Genomic DNA, 14,920 nt, shown 5'->3' with positions numbered 1-14,920 from the left:
TCCAACAGCACTTCGCATTCTTTTAATTTGTTGAATATAAATGATATTATCGAAATTTGCATTTCTTTGACACTTAGTGAAATTGAACATCTTTTCCTTTCCTTCTTTAAACACAGAAAAAGTAATTACAATCTCTTTGGTAAAGACCTCTGCATGAAAAGAATGGCCTCAACAAGTAAGAAACCTTTTACATTGAAAAATATTCCTGGAGCAAGTCACTCTTGCAACAAGGGGCTTCTCACTCTAGAACTGAGGCAGCACAAGGTTTTAGATTAGAAATTGGCAAAGGGCTGCATTTACTCAATATTTGGCCCTTAGTAAAGCTCAAAGTACCTTATGTCTTTTTCAGGCATATTTCAACCATGTAAGTGCTGACAGCAAACTTAAAAGATAAAGCTAGGTCTCAATGAACCTCAAACTCTGCAGAGCAGCTGAGGAACACTGCAGATGCCACTGTTCTGGGAAAGCTCTGAGGAGAGCGATAGGAGAAAAAACAGGAGGCCAGGTAGAGAACTCACTGTTCGAATTGGCGTAGAGAGTTCGAAGGGAGAAGCCACTGAGTGTCAGCTCCCGCAGCTGGTTCCGCTCACAGTGCAGCTGCTCCATGCTACATAAGGAGCTAAGATCTAAGTCAGTCAGTTGATTATCCCGCAAATCCATGTGGGTAATGCATTTATTTCCCTCCAGATTTTCAATAACCACGGTTTTCAAATGGTTCATCCTTAACATTCAGAAATAAGGAAATCATTAGGAATAAAATCTATTAAGTGTGCTTATCAAAAGAAAAACAAGAGGTATGATCCCCTTCTCTTTCCCAAACAACTTTTAGTTAAAAACTTCCATCCAAATACCTAATAAAGTTAGGCAGGGAGGAGGAGTGCAACAAAGGAACAAGAAGATGAACATAACCATCTGAGTCGGCGAATAGCAGAGGTGTGGAGTAACCACCATAGGAGCAAGAGGAAGCAGCCACACTTCCTTCTGTTGCTCTGCCTACTCTTTCTAGTGCTAAGTATCACATTCCATCAATTAATGCAGAGGAAAATAATCTGTATCTATACGGAATAAATAGTTCAAGGCCAAGTTATAGAAAATGGCTTCTTAATTCTCTTCAAGTATATGATTTAATGCACATAGGTTTGCTCTCATTTTCCTGTATTTCGAAAAATGTTTCTGTTACTGTGTCTTTACAAGGGATCAATGGTTTACTGTAAATGAAGTAACATCTAGTATGTCTTTTACCAGCTTCTTTTAAGAAAAGATAACCACAAAACAAAACTCTTATTATAAAAATTATTAGCAGTAAAATCTTTAGCATTTTAATTATAATACAATGGATATCAAGAAACCCAAAGATTATGTAGAAAAATGGTCAAATTTATTTAAAAAAGCACACTACCCATCAATAAGCATGTAAGAAGATGCCGAACCTCACTCACATAAATTGATTAAAACATAAAATACTGTTTCTACCGACTGCACTGACAATAATTAAGAAGACTGCTACAATCCAACACTGCTAAGACTGTGAGGAAATGGGAACTGTCATAAGATGTTGCTGGGAGGGCAAGTTAGAACAAACTCTGTCGAAGGCAATTTGAAGTCGCCATCATACGGTGCACCTACACCTCATTCACAACCTCTCTGCTAACGCGTGACAGGCGAAGCTTCATTACAGCTTTGAAAACAAAGGGCACATGGACAAAACCAAAGGGGGGCAGGATCAAGGGTGGGAGGGGGGGATGGCTGGGGTCGAGGGGGAGTGGTGGAGGGAAAATGGAGACAACTGTACTTGAATAACAATTAAAAAAACCTTTTTTTTAAAGCCTAATGTTTTAAGGAAGTCTTTATACAGAGAAAACGTAAAGGTCCATCAGAGGTCCATGTAAAGAAGATACGGTAACAAGTGACCTTACCTTAAATCTATGTGTTTGATATGACTCATCCTGTTCAGCACCCCTAGGTCTAAAACTTCCAGTCGATTTCCTGCCATAACCACTTTATCTAACATAGTGAGTTTCTCGTAAACCTCGGGAATTTGACTAAAGTTGTTGAAGGAGATTCCCAGAGAGGAAAGTTGTTGCAGATTTCCCAATTCCTCAGGCAAAGTAGTCAGAAAGTTGCCATCAAGACAGAGAGTTTGAAGACTGTAGAAAGAAAACAAAACAAGTATCCTTTATGAAAGGTTTTAATTGGAGTGGATAGAACTAGAATTATGGATTCTAGTTTATGTCACTAATTTATTATGAATCTGATAAATGACAAAATGTCCTAAGTCTGTCTACAGAAACTTACTAATACGATGATGGCTTATAATTAACTGACAGTGACGGTCCCTCCAACATCAAAAATAGTCAGAGCCTCTGCTGTTGAAGGTGACTCGTCGCTGCTACAGGCAAGTGACTGCTGCCGACCAGAATCCCCGTAATTATAGGATTTCACTGTGAGAGCTCATGGTACTTACTACCTTCATTCCAAGTGCCAGACAAGTACCATTCTGCACGGGAAATGAAAAGTCCAGTAAGAGTCAAGATACTTACTTTAGGAGATTGCCAATCTGACTTGGAAGGTCGTGAAATCCATTACAGGAAAGATTTAGCTCAGTGAGGGTAGAAATCTCACATAACAATACAGGAAACAACCCAAGTTTATTATGGGACAAGTTCAGGCCCTTCAGCTGAGAAAATCTAAAAGGCAAAGGCACAAATTAATATACTATTGAGTGAAAAAGTGACCTATTTTAAATTCTTGCCATAGAACTTGATCCACAAATATTTACGAAGCACTCACTATTCTGCCAAACACTGTACAGGGCACAGATGCTAGGATGACCAACGCTAAGTCTGGGCTACCAGGGAAACCAGGTCTAGTATGCTGGGAGTTCTTCTCTCTTATCCTTAAAAAGGCAGAGTTGAAGAAAAGCTCATGCTGATACAACCATTTTTCATCAAATCATACTGATATGCTTGAAATCTTTTCCTTTATTAAATTTCTACATGCAATGTAACATACAGAAGCCTTGCAACAGTTAACTCATGGACACAGAAATAGCTAACAAACATGCAAATCAAATCTCATTATAAGCAACTTTTTTTCATATTGAAATTATGTTGGCTCGAATGTCACTTGAAATGAATGGGCCACTTACTCAAGCTTAAGATATGTACGTAATATGGAGTTTTACTGTAATGTGATCTGACATACAACATAAAATAGAAATTACTAGTGTTTCTGTTTTGTTTGGTCAAGTAAATGTATCTTACACAGTCTTAGCCAGAGACAGTATCAACCCAAACTGGATCCACAGCAGTCCCTCTGGCAATTCTACTTGGGAGTATTATATTTGATTACTATGTACTTACTAATGCAAGATGATAAGGCTGAGGTCGTGTTCTCCACAATGAAGCTCTACCTCATCTGCTTCTAGATTTGGACCCTTGGTACCTCACTCTAAGGCTCCTCTTCCAAACTTTCATCTCTGGGTTTCTAATTGTGCTGACACTGAATACTGGCTGTGGCCTTGGTGCCTTGACTTTTGAATTATCTTACCCCAGCCCTCAAACTGGATTAACCCTATTTTCACAGCAACTTAGAAGGAAATGCTAGAAACCTACTTCCTTACAACTATAGCTTGTTTTTACTTTTTACATATCAATATTATCAAAACAATTATCCCACTACTAAATATAGGCTTATACTTTAAAAACTTTGTAAAACATGAGATAAAAATAATAGAGCTTTCTGAAACTTATTCTAGAAATATCAGTTATTAAGGAAGTGTGTAAAATGTCATTGCAGTTGTATTATCTTTTTAATCATGTTAATTTGATTGCTTTTATTTCCAATTTCTCCCCTTCCTACAAGAATCCCAGACAATTACTTACCCCATATATTTATTCACTGCCATCCATTTTTAAAGGGAAGACGGAGGTGACATGAGTGGAGATTGGCAATGGGAAATATACCAGTATTCTAACACAGGATACTGAAAATATATGGGTCATACTATGGCCCCTTAGGAGTGAAATGGTTCCTTTATTAGAAGAGAAGTTTCACAGCTAAGAAAAGGCTAGAGAGTTTGCAGTAGCACACACAAAGAAAAGATAAAAGCCCTAACCTAGGAGTGCATTTCTTAAAATTATTCCCTTTAAGTCAATTATGTTTGATACTTCTGATTCAAAAACTTCCATAAATTGAATCTCTCAATTTACCTAGGCTACTGTCAGTAACTTCTATAGAAAGATAATCCAGATCAATGGCGGCTCTATGTTGCCTCCACAAGAGAAATTTTGCATCTATTTTGTTTGATAGAGGGGGGACAGAAAAATGGGAAAATTATATAAATAAAAAACTTTACTTCCTTTTCAAAATGGAGGGAAATTTTCAAATATATGTATGAAGGTGAGCATGCTCCCTTCTGAATCTAAACCACTAAGATGCTGATTGTGATTCATTTTTCGTAAGTTAGCCCGGGCACCTATTCTGCACGTACTTGTAAAGAGTGTCAAGGCCCCCTGGTCTCTCTAGTTGCATGAAGTTGTGCCGCAAGTTGAGGTAGGTGATATCTTGACTGTAGAAGAGATGCTCAGGAACCTCCTCAAGGCTGTAACACGAGAGATCGACAGTACTGATTCGCTGGGACACCACCTGAATAAGGTTAGAGGAAAGAGCCAGCTGAGCTTGTACTGCATGCTGTCACCCAGCGTAGTATGGGATGGCATTTACACAAAAAAGCACGGATTAAAAAGATGGGAATGAAAGAAAAGGTAATGAGATCCCATTATTCATTTATAAAACCCATACGCTGGTAGGAAAGCCCAAAGGTATGTTGTAAAGTGTCTATAAGCAAAAGATAAAAAAATATAAATCATAAAGATGGAAAAGTAATATTTCATGCAAGAAACAACATTAGAATGATTCAAAATAACTACAGAACTCTGGGAGGCAGTGTGATATCGAAAGATAGGGCTTTTTGTAGCCACATGGGCTGTGTGCTACTTACTGGTATAGTTTCTTCATCTGTTGTGAGGATAAAATTAAACAACCAAGAACATAGCACACTGCTTAGCATGCAAAAGATGCTCAAAAAATATTAATTTCTCAGGGTAGAAGAATGGAACAGCTACTATAACTACTTAGCTCCACAAACAAAAATGTGTTAAAGTTCTGCAAAGATAACCAGGAGAACAAACAGATTTGAAAACTACAATAGTTTTAAAGCTTCATTGTGACAGATTGAAAAAGCAGAAATTCCACTGAAAAGCTAGCTGTCCTAAGCATACAGGATAATGGTTTGTGACAGGAGCACAGGTCACGTCCCATTGATAAGTACAAATCTTTTTTTTGGGGGGGGGGGGCAAGTTAGAAGGCTAAGCATTTTATTTGCAAACATCTGAAATTTGAAAACAAGGTTAAATAATATAGTTTCCCAAAGCTGCATGAGCTCATTTCAAGTTTAGTTTTTGTTCTTGAAATAAAAGACAACTTTGTAGAACTCCTGGGCAGGAGCCCTACTATTCTGATGATGTGTGCTTTGATGAGCTGATCAGTCTCAGCTGGTGACACCCCTGTTTTCCTTGGTGAGGGTTTAAAAAATTGTAGACTAGCTGCCTTTTTCTAGCCACACCAACACTGTGTTCCAAATGTCCCGACACAGGGCTCCATCTTCCCCCTTCTCACTTTTGCGCACTTCCAATATCGGCGGGTACACGCCATGCGGTCTGTTCACCAGCAGGAATAAGGCTGTAAGCGCTTCTGATGATCATGAATTCGCGCCTGTGGCCACGATCAGGTGCAAGAAGCTGGTGTGTCCAGGACAGGCTGCCGCATGGCATGGGGGCTACGCAGAGTCCCAGCGGTTTCTCATTCGGGAGGCAACTTCACTTGTGTCGCCTTAAGGGTTTTGTTTCAACACTCATTTTTAAAAAAATTGTTTCAGAAGCGAGCATGAAATGTGAAGCATAAGAGATGGTTTAATGTGAAAATCTAACTAATGATATCTAATTTCTTCTCTATTTAAAAAAAAGGGCCAGTTATATTTGAAAGTATAAGAATGTGAAATCGTTGCCCTGACCGCGGCGCTCAGTTGTTTGGGCGTCCTCTCGCAAAGCAAAGGTACCCGGTCGATTCCGGGCATCCCAGTCAGGGCACACACCTGGATTTCCGGTTCGCTAACCCGCACCGTCCCCACCCCCCGCCCAAGGGTGCATAAGAGGCAACGAATAGATGTTTCCTCTCCCTCTTGTTCCCTCCCTTCCCCTCTCTCTAAAAATAAATGAAATCTTTAAAAAAAAAAAAAAGAATGTAAAATAGTTTAAACTGGACTCCAGTTCCAGGGGGTGCCAGGGCCATGCCCCCCCCCCCCCGCCCCGTTCTGCTTCTGGAGCTGCTTTTCTTGTAAATTAGTTTTAAAGACCCCCCTGACCTCTTCCAATAGGAAACCCGGGGAGCCACTTGTGGACCTAAGCAGCTCTTAATCTGGAAATGGGGCCCAACGGCCCCTGGCCTGCAGATGTTTGGCCACGTTGCCAGAGGAGACACTCGGGCGAAGGTCCCACTAGTGCCACGAGGGGTTCCTGTCACCAGGGGTCCCTGCGACGAAGGGTTACAGCCTACAAGTGCGGCTCCGCAGAAATCCAGTCGCCCCCACACCTGCGCCCCCCCAGGGTCCCAGGCCCACAGGCCGCAGCTGGCCGATTGCGTCCCACATCCATCCCACCCGTACAGGCTCTGGGGGTTCCGCACTCCGACCAGGGAAGCGGGGCAGCTGGAGGCAATACCAGGCCACGAGGCCACCCTGCCCCGCCCTCAATAAGTACAAATCTTAAGCGGACCATCAAAGCTGTGCTAAATATATCCAGCCCAAGAAAGCCAGGCTACCAGTTAGGGAATGGTTCCATCCGTCACCAGCTACCGCGGCTGAGGGCAAGTCATCTGAATCCCATTCCTTCAAAGACCTACCCTCCACACAGAAATGGGATAGAGGTAAATGAACCTGAAAACACTTCTGAAAGCACTTTGTCCTATGCAAATATAAGTAAGTTAAGAACCTGGTGGAATTTCTTGATTTCATTCATTATATACTTAGAAAGACCTAGAATAAAATGCGTCAGAATTATAATTTGTTCTCTTGGGAGTAAGTTTAGTTTCAAAATACATTTCTGTTGGGCTCCTACATTCTTATCTCCACATCACAGTATCTGACAGCGTATCACCTTGGATGCTTGCCGTTGCCACCTCTGGTACTCAGCCAAAGTCTCAAAGCTGACATGATAGGTCTGAGCTTGGGCTCCAGCTGAGCTGAATGCGAGGGAGTACTGCCGTCGCTTCACTTCTTCTACCTGAAGAAGGGTAGGAAAGAACACGAGAACCAATACAAATTTTAAAAAACCTAGTCAAAAAGCAAAAGACAGTAACAAAACAATAACTCGATTTTTAAAAATAAGCAAAGGATCTGAATAGACATCCTCCAAAAAAGAGAGAGAAGTGGCCGACATCCACATGAAATGATGTTCAATGCCCTTACTTATCAGAGGAATAAAAATCAAAACCATGAGATACGGCGTCACATCCACTAGGATGGCTAAGATAAAAAACACAGTGAGTGCTGGATAACAAGTATAGCGAGGAAGTGGAGAAATTGGAACCCTTATACACTGCTGCTGAGAATGTAAAATGGTGCAGCCACTTTAGGAAACAGGCCAAAAGTTCCTCAAAAGATTAAACATAGAGTAAGCATGTAATCCAGCAATTCCACTCCTAAATACAGACCCAACAGAACTGAAAACAAGCATCCATACAAAACTTATTCATAAGTTATGGCCGCATCATTCATAAAAGTGGAAACAACCCAAGTGTCCATCAATAGGTAAAAGTGTAGCAATGTGGTTGGTATATCCACGCAGTGAAATATTACTCCTCCATAAACAGGAATAAAATATTGATACACACATGTATTTACACTGAAATCACTATGCTAAGTAAAAGAAAATAGTCACAAAAACCATATATTGAAGCCAAATGTATGATGCCATTTATATGAAATGTCCAGATTCAGCAAATCTGTAGAGACACAAAGTAGATTAACAGATGACTAGGGCTGGGGAAAGAATAGGGAAATGATGGCTAAGGAATGTGAGGTTTCTTTTCAAGGTCATGAAAATATTCTAAAATTGATTGAGGTAATGGTTGCACAACTCTGTAAATATATTAGAAACTATTAAATTGTATACTTTAATGGGTGAATTTCATGGTATCTTAATTATATCTCAACAGGTTTAGAAAAAGCAAAAGAATAATTATTTAACAAGTATGTTGAAAGATTACTCATAAGTCATAACCATGAGTAAATTTATTTATTCATTTTTAAAAAGATTTTATTTATTAATTTTTAGAGAGGGGAAGGGAGGGAGAAAGAGAGGGAGAGAAACACCAATGTGTGGTTGGCTATTGCGCACACCCTACTAGGGACCTGGCTGGCTCACAACCCAGGCGTGTACTCTGACTGGGAATTGAACCGGTGACCCTTTGGTTTGCAGGCCGGTGCCCAATCCACTGAGCCACACCAGCCAGGGCTATTTATTATTCTTTAAGTCACAAAATAGTCTCAATTTGATAATTAAATATTTGTTGAATGAGTACATTCTACTGTTCTGGGTACTGGGGACACAAGAGAGGAAAGAACAACAGAGCCCCTGCTCTCAGTGGAGTTTATGTCTGAGAGGGAAAAACACCAACACCAACAACACTGACATGATGTAGCAAGACACAAGACATGAGGTCTGTCCAGAAAGTATCCAGCCAGGCACTACCAAAAAAGACATTTATGGAAAAAGACACAAGATACGAGAAACACTGTACATAGGACAATGATGCCTCAGTCCCCTTCAAAGGAGGCACCTTGGGACCTCACACAGTTCTCCCAAGCACCATCAGCTGTCCCATTGTATTTTCCTGAATCTCACTGACAGTCTGAAATCTCTTCCCTTTAAAAGGTGGTTTTAGTTTTGGGAAAAGCCAGAAGTCACAGGGCACCAAATCTGGCTGTTGGGGCTGAGTCACCTGGGTGATTTGATGTTTTGCAAAAACTCTGCACGAAAGGTGATACCTGAGTGGGCGGGTTGTTGTAACAAAGCTGCCAATCACCAGTTGCCCATAGCTGTGTCCTTGTGAATCATCCCAATATTCAAGCTTATTGCAAAATTTGATGCAGACTCGTTCCTCTGCTGGCTCAGTCATTTGGAATGTGATGGCCACACAGTGCACATGTTCCCTCAACAGCATCTACCACCCCCACCGACTAGTACAACAGTGAAGTCGTCATCGTTCACACATGCACGTTCCGGTCCACTCTCCTTGGCTGCCAGGTTACATCGATGTCGCCCAAACCATTTTTTGTTATATTAACAATGGCTGGACTTTTTCTGGACAGACCTTTGCATCATGAGTAATTGAAGAAAAACAAAGCAGGGTAAGGGCTTGCAGGCGAACCCGGGCGGGGGGGTGGTCTGAATGATGAATACAGAAGTCAGGGAAGGACTCAGTGAGGAGATCACATGTGAACAAAGACCCTAAGGGGGTCAAGGAGCAAAGCCAGGAAACCTCCTGAGGAAGGAGCAGCAACAGCAAGTATAAGGCCCCATGATGAAATAATCCACGCCGTGTTTCCGAACAGGAATCTCCAGAACAGGCCCACGTGACAAGAGGCAGCGTTTCTACTTCAAAGGTTGGACTGCTCCAACCCTTTCCCTAACATGCAGGAAGACTGGAGGTAGCTGCCTGCCTGCAAGGGTGCCCTGGCCTGCTTTTTGGACTCACCTCCTCCCTCACTTACTAGTGTTGGGCTAGATGCCATTTCTGACTTCCTCCAGGGTTGAAGTGGAGTGGGAAGGACAGGGAAGATTTGAGCCCAAAGGTTGTTACTAGACTAGCAGTCATAACCTGACTTCACTCTCCAAACCCAGCAAATTTTAAAGGGAATTTAAAAGCAGATTTCAATGGGTCCTTCTGAGGGTTCTTTGGGTTACCCCCACCCCAATGCAACCAATGACGGCTTCTCACTTACAGATCTCTTGACCTGGCTAACGAATGCTATTCCAGGTAAGCAACTGACCACTCTTCCCTCAGACCCCAAAGAATCTGGTGGTCCATTTATAGCTTGTCCTCAATGAAGCCTGTTTGCCCCTTCAGGTGGCCCTATTAGACATGTTCTAAGAGAATCCACACCCTCAGCCACTGGCTATTGATCTCTCTCAACCTATCTGAGTCACAAGCTAACAAACCCAAGAAATACGCAATGATCTCAACGCATGAGCTAGGCTCTTTGCTCTGTCACCAAAGCAGCTAGGGAGCCTACTTCTTGTCCTCCAGGCTTGCTGGTCAGAAGGCAGGACATCAGCTTATTATGTCTCCCTTATTGCAGGGGACCTGTATCAAGCTCTCTTGAGTCCTGTTGAAACCTCTTTCACCAGGCCTGAGGAAAAAGGAAGAAACCTCCCAATTCCCATTTGGGATGGTAGCTTTGAAGAAAGCATGAGAGCTTTCTTCAAAGAAATTCTCTTCCAAATCCAACAATCCAACTATATAGCTTTGGTGAGGATGAAGTCTTTATAGTTAAGGAACCATTTACACCTTTGTCTGGTATCTTGATTTGGTAGTACATCACAGCTACTGAATCTTGGTGAGTCAGCTGGAAATTTCCAAGTTCTACTCATAAATCATTAGGTTTCTGGTGCTGAGTAAAGAGTGAATCAAGTGGCAGAAACATAAAATACTTTTAAGCAAAAAAGAACCATCTTAAAGATCCAAGGCCTGGTAGGGAAAACTCCGTCCCAATATGCCAAGGTCGTGGAGTTCAATCCCAGTCAGGGCACAGACAAGAGTCGACTGATGAACACATACATAAGTGGAACGAAACAAACTGATGTGTCTTTCTCTCTCTCCTCCCCTTCCTCTCTCTTTCTCAAATCAATTTAAAAAACCCAATAAAGTTAAATAATATTCATAACTTTCAATTATGATGCTCATAAACATTTTTCTTAGTAATAGATCACTGCAACTGAATGAGTCTGTGTCAAAATAAAGCATCTAATTATTATAAAATGAAGAATATTGATTGCTTTAGAATAATCTCCCCTTTCAAATATTTATTATGGGATGTTGACACAGAAAATTACAGTCACGTAATGTCAGACTGAGAACGTTTTGTAAATCTCCCACTGGAAGTTAATCTGTCAACCTCTCTGGGTAATGACACTAATTATTGTATTACATGTGCTGAGACTATATTGTAAAACATGTACGACTTCAGAATTATTACATATTCACGGTGAAATGCTGCTTTCACTAATTTGTAGTGAGCCTCTTTATCCCGACTACTGCTTTTGCATTAGTCCTTTGTGGGACGTAAGTTTTACTGAAGCATAATTTACACAAAATTTGTGGAGTTTTTAAAAAATTCACTGATTCTACGTGAACACTTAGATCTAAGTTTGTATAAATTGAATATAGTTGTGTAACCCCACCACCCTCCAAGTTTCCCTTGTGCCATTTTGCAGTCAATCCCCTTCCCTCCATAACCTGATAATCAGTGATCTGTTTCCTATCAGTATAGTCTTGTCTTTTTTAGAATTTCATATAAATGGAACCATACAGTGAAAGGACTTTTGTACCGGCCTCCTTCACTTAGATGAATCCTTTGAGCTTCACCCTTGTTCCTGTATGTATCAACAGTTCATTCCTTTTTATTGCTCAGCAGTACTCCGCTGTGCAGACATGTCAATCTGTTTACCATTAGTCAGTGAACATTTGGGGCTGCTCCTAGTTTTGGGCAATTACTCAAACTCTTTATAAAGATATGTGTTCATTTCCCAATACCCAGCAGAACCACTGGGTCATCCGATAAGCCTATGTTTAACTTTATAAGAACCAACAAAAGAAAAAAAGGTTTCCGAAGTGAATGCATTCCAACCAATGATACATGAGCGCTCCAGGTGCTCCCCGTCTTTGCTAAACTTGGTATTCACCAGTCTTTTGATTTTAGTGATTCTAGTGGTATGTAATATCTGTGATTTTAATTTGCATTTCCTAATGACTGATGATGTTGAGAATCTTTTCATGCATCTGTCATCTGTATATCTTTGTTGGTAAAGGGTCTGTTCAAATCCTCAGCTGTCTTTCACTAGGTTATTTGTGTATCACTGTGTTGTGGAAGTTTTTTATACAGTCTAGGTACAAGTCCTCTGTTGCATATAAACTTCCATGTAAATGTTCTGGATGATGTTAATAAAGCCAATTTTATTTTGGTTGCTGTTTGACTACTGCAATTTTTACATCATTTTATTTTCAACCTTCTAAGTTTTCGCTGTCTATTTTAAACGGCAAGTAGTAAAATTTAAATAATCTGACACTCAGAATTATTGTGATTACTGATATATTTGGATTATTTCTATTACTATAATTTATGATAATTTACCATGCTAATTATTTTGCTATTTTCCAACTCTTTTCCTTCCTTCTTTTAGCATTACAGATATTTTATATTCTCTCTTCCCCCTCTACTTTTAGTGGTTATCCTTAAATTTTTAAAGTTTATACTTGACAATTATTCTAATGAAAATTAAAGTTACTTCGTGGCTCTACCTTCTCATTCCAAGACCGCATTGCACTTGTAACTGCAGAACACACCACCACACCCTGGATGTTGTTTGGGGTGGTCTGAGCTCTAGTAGTTGACATTCAGAGTTAAAATATAAAAGCTTTTAAAACCTTTTACAATCAGTATTAAACTTACCACCATTATCAACGTCCGTATTGGTTGTTTGTATGTCTTATACCTTTGCTGTAAAACGAAGGCTGACGTTTGGCTGTAAAACATAGGTTGACATTTATTTTCTTCCGACAACTTCGTAGTCTTCTAGTACCTATTGCTGATGAGGACTGTTGTCAGCCTTTGTAGGTAATCTTTTTCTCTCTAGAAGATTTTATTATTTGCTCTTTGTCCTTTGAGTTCTGCAATGTGTCTAAGTGTAGATTTATTTTTATTTATCCTTAGTACCCTAGTGTACTTTCAATCTGAATGCTCGAGTTTATCTCTGCTTCTAGAAAAATTTCAACCATTATTTCTTCAGATATTACTTCTCCATTCTCCTCTCCTCTCTCTCTGGAACTCCTGTTAATGTGTACCAGCACCTCCTCTAAGGGCGCATATACAGGGTCCGGCAGAAGGAAGGCTTGCTTGGGTGTGTCTGGTACGGTAATAACATGGGTGTAACAATTTATAGTTTTAATTTGAACATTTCACCTAAAATGTCATATGGTATGCTTGAATGTGATATTGTTATGTTACAGAATTACATGCCTATGATTTTGTAATAAAAGTTTCTGTAATAAAAAAGAGGCATTATTTGTGCCAGACCCTATATATATTTTAATCCTCACCAGAGGATATGTTTTTTATTGATTTTTAGAGAGAAGAAGGTGGGGTAGAGAGAGAGATCAATGTGAGAAACACTAATCAGTTACCTTCCATATGGACCCCGACCAGGAATCGAACCCACAACCTAGATTGTGCCCTGACCAGGAGGAAATCAAACCCAGAACATTTTGGCACACAGGATGATTCTCCAATCAACTGAGCCATTTACCAAGGGTGGCTCTTTTGCATTTTTATCTGAAATTCTTCAGTACATCAATCAATTGTATTAAGGCATAAAATAGTGGCTTAAAAAGATAGTCCATAACTGGCAGAGCAGCTCCATAATGGCACCAAAGACCCAAGAGCCTCCTGCTTTCCAAGTGACCACACTCAGCATACGCTTGCCGTTCGCAGTCACCGTACGACTGACTGGTCCACCTCCAAGCTGAGGGACTGGTTGGCAGAGCCATCCATGCCTGCCCGTTTTAAAGGACTTTCCCAAAAGTCCCACCTGCAAACTTTTGTTTGTATCTGCTAGCCACCGCTAGCTGCAAGGTTGGACAGATGCAGTTTTTGATCTTGGTCATATTGCCACCCTAAAAAGAAATTCTCTTCTATTAGTGAGGGAAGAGAGAGAATGGACAAGAGTTATACTTGAATGGAAGGTTCATATTTTTTCCATTCTTTCTTGCTCTGGTTTCATCCTTCCTTTCTACCAACTCCCAACCTTGCCCTCACTCACTTTCTCCCTTTGGAGAAATTTTACCTACTCTCTTCATTCAGTTCTTTAGCCCCAGAACAAGGTCTCCTGTTGGTAGTGGTGGGTTCCTGCTCCGTCATTGACTGGAATTACACACATTCATTCCTTAAGCCAGCTGGGGTTTGTTCATTTCCTGACTATAGGCCCCTGATCATAACAGGGGCCTCTTACTTCTTTGGAACCATAGTTAGAAATAAGCTTCGGTTCCAGCAAGTGGTTAACAGCAATTTTTGGTTTTGTTTTTTTGGTTGTTGGTGTTTTTTATTTTCCCGCTGTATTTCAAGGAGCACAGAGTACCACTTACTTCCTGGCTTTAAGCAATCAAATGGCGCCAGGTCCCTCATCATGAGCAGAGTAGTTTTAGGTCCAAATCTTACAGGAGCTGAATTCCTGGGTGGCCACAGCCTTTCAGACCCAGAGCCCAGCAGGCCCTCAGACTCAAGCCTCCTCACCACTATTCTTCTGTTCTATATTCCTAAGCCCAGCTACATCTTTTTATAAATTTATCTTTTTATTACAAGTATGTTATCTACGTTGCTATGTATCTGGGTCATATTGGAAGTTTCAAAGCATGAATTCACAGTCATTTTGTCTGGAGGTTCTCTTAAATTCAGATTTCCTATGATGGTGAATTCTCTAGTACAGATGCAAGAAACGACTTGTCTCCATGGCTGCTGGATGGGGGCTTATGACCACCCCAGAGTCTGAATTTTAGATTAATGGGGGAAAGGGGACGCTGGAAAGAA

General features: G+C 40.6%; 1 protein-coding gene across 1 annotated transcript in view; it reads right to left on the bottom strand.

Annotated features, from left to right (window-relative positions):
• PHLPP2 (PH domain and leucine rich repeat protein phosphatase 2) overlaps positions 1–14,920 on the bottom strand; it is a 71,798-nt gene that overhangs the window by 24,520 nt on the left and 32,358 nt on the right. The window contains exons 5-9 of the mRNA XM_024556111.4: positions 7,215–7,340; positions 4,493–4,647; positions 2,541–2,687; positions 1,917–2,147; positions 519–721 (exon numbers count right to left, since the gene is read on the bottom strand). Coding sequence (XP_024411879.2) covers positions 519–721; positions 1,917–2,147; positions 2,541–2,687; positions 4,493–4,647; positions 7,215–7,340 — 862 coding nt within the window. The remainder of the gene's footprint in view (positions 1–518; positions 722–1,916; positions 2,148–2,540; positions 2,688–4,492; positions 4,648–7,214; positions 7,341–14,920) is intronic.

Source organism: Desmodus rotundus, chromosome 12, assembly GCF_022682495.2.
Source record: "Desmodus rotundus isolate HL8 chromosome 12, HLdesRot8A.1, whole genome shotgun sequence".
NCBI lineage: Eukaryota > Metazoa > Chordata > Mammalia > Chiroptera > Phyllostomidae > Desmodus > Desmodus rotundus.
The sequence above is the reverse complement of the archived record's forward strand: the minus strand, read 5'-3'. Positions and strand labels throughout refer to the sequence as shown.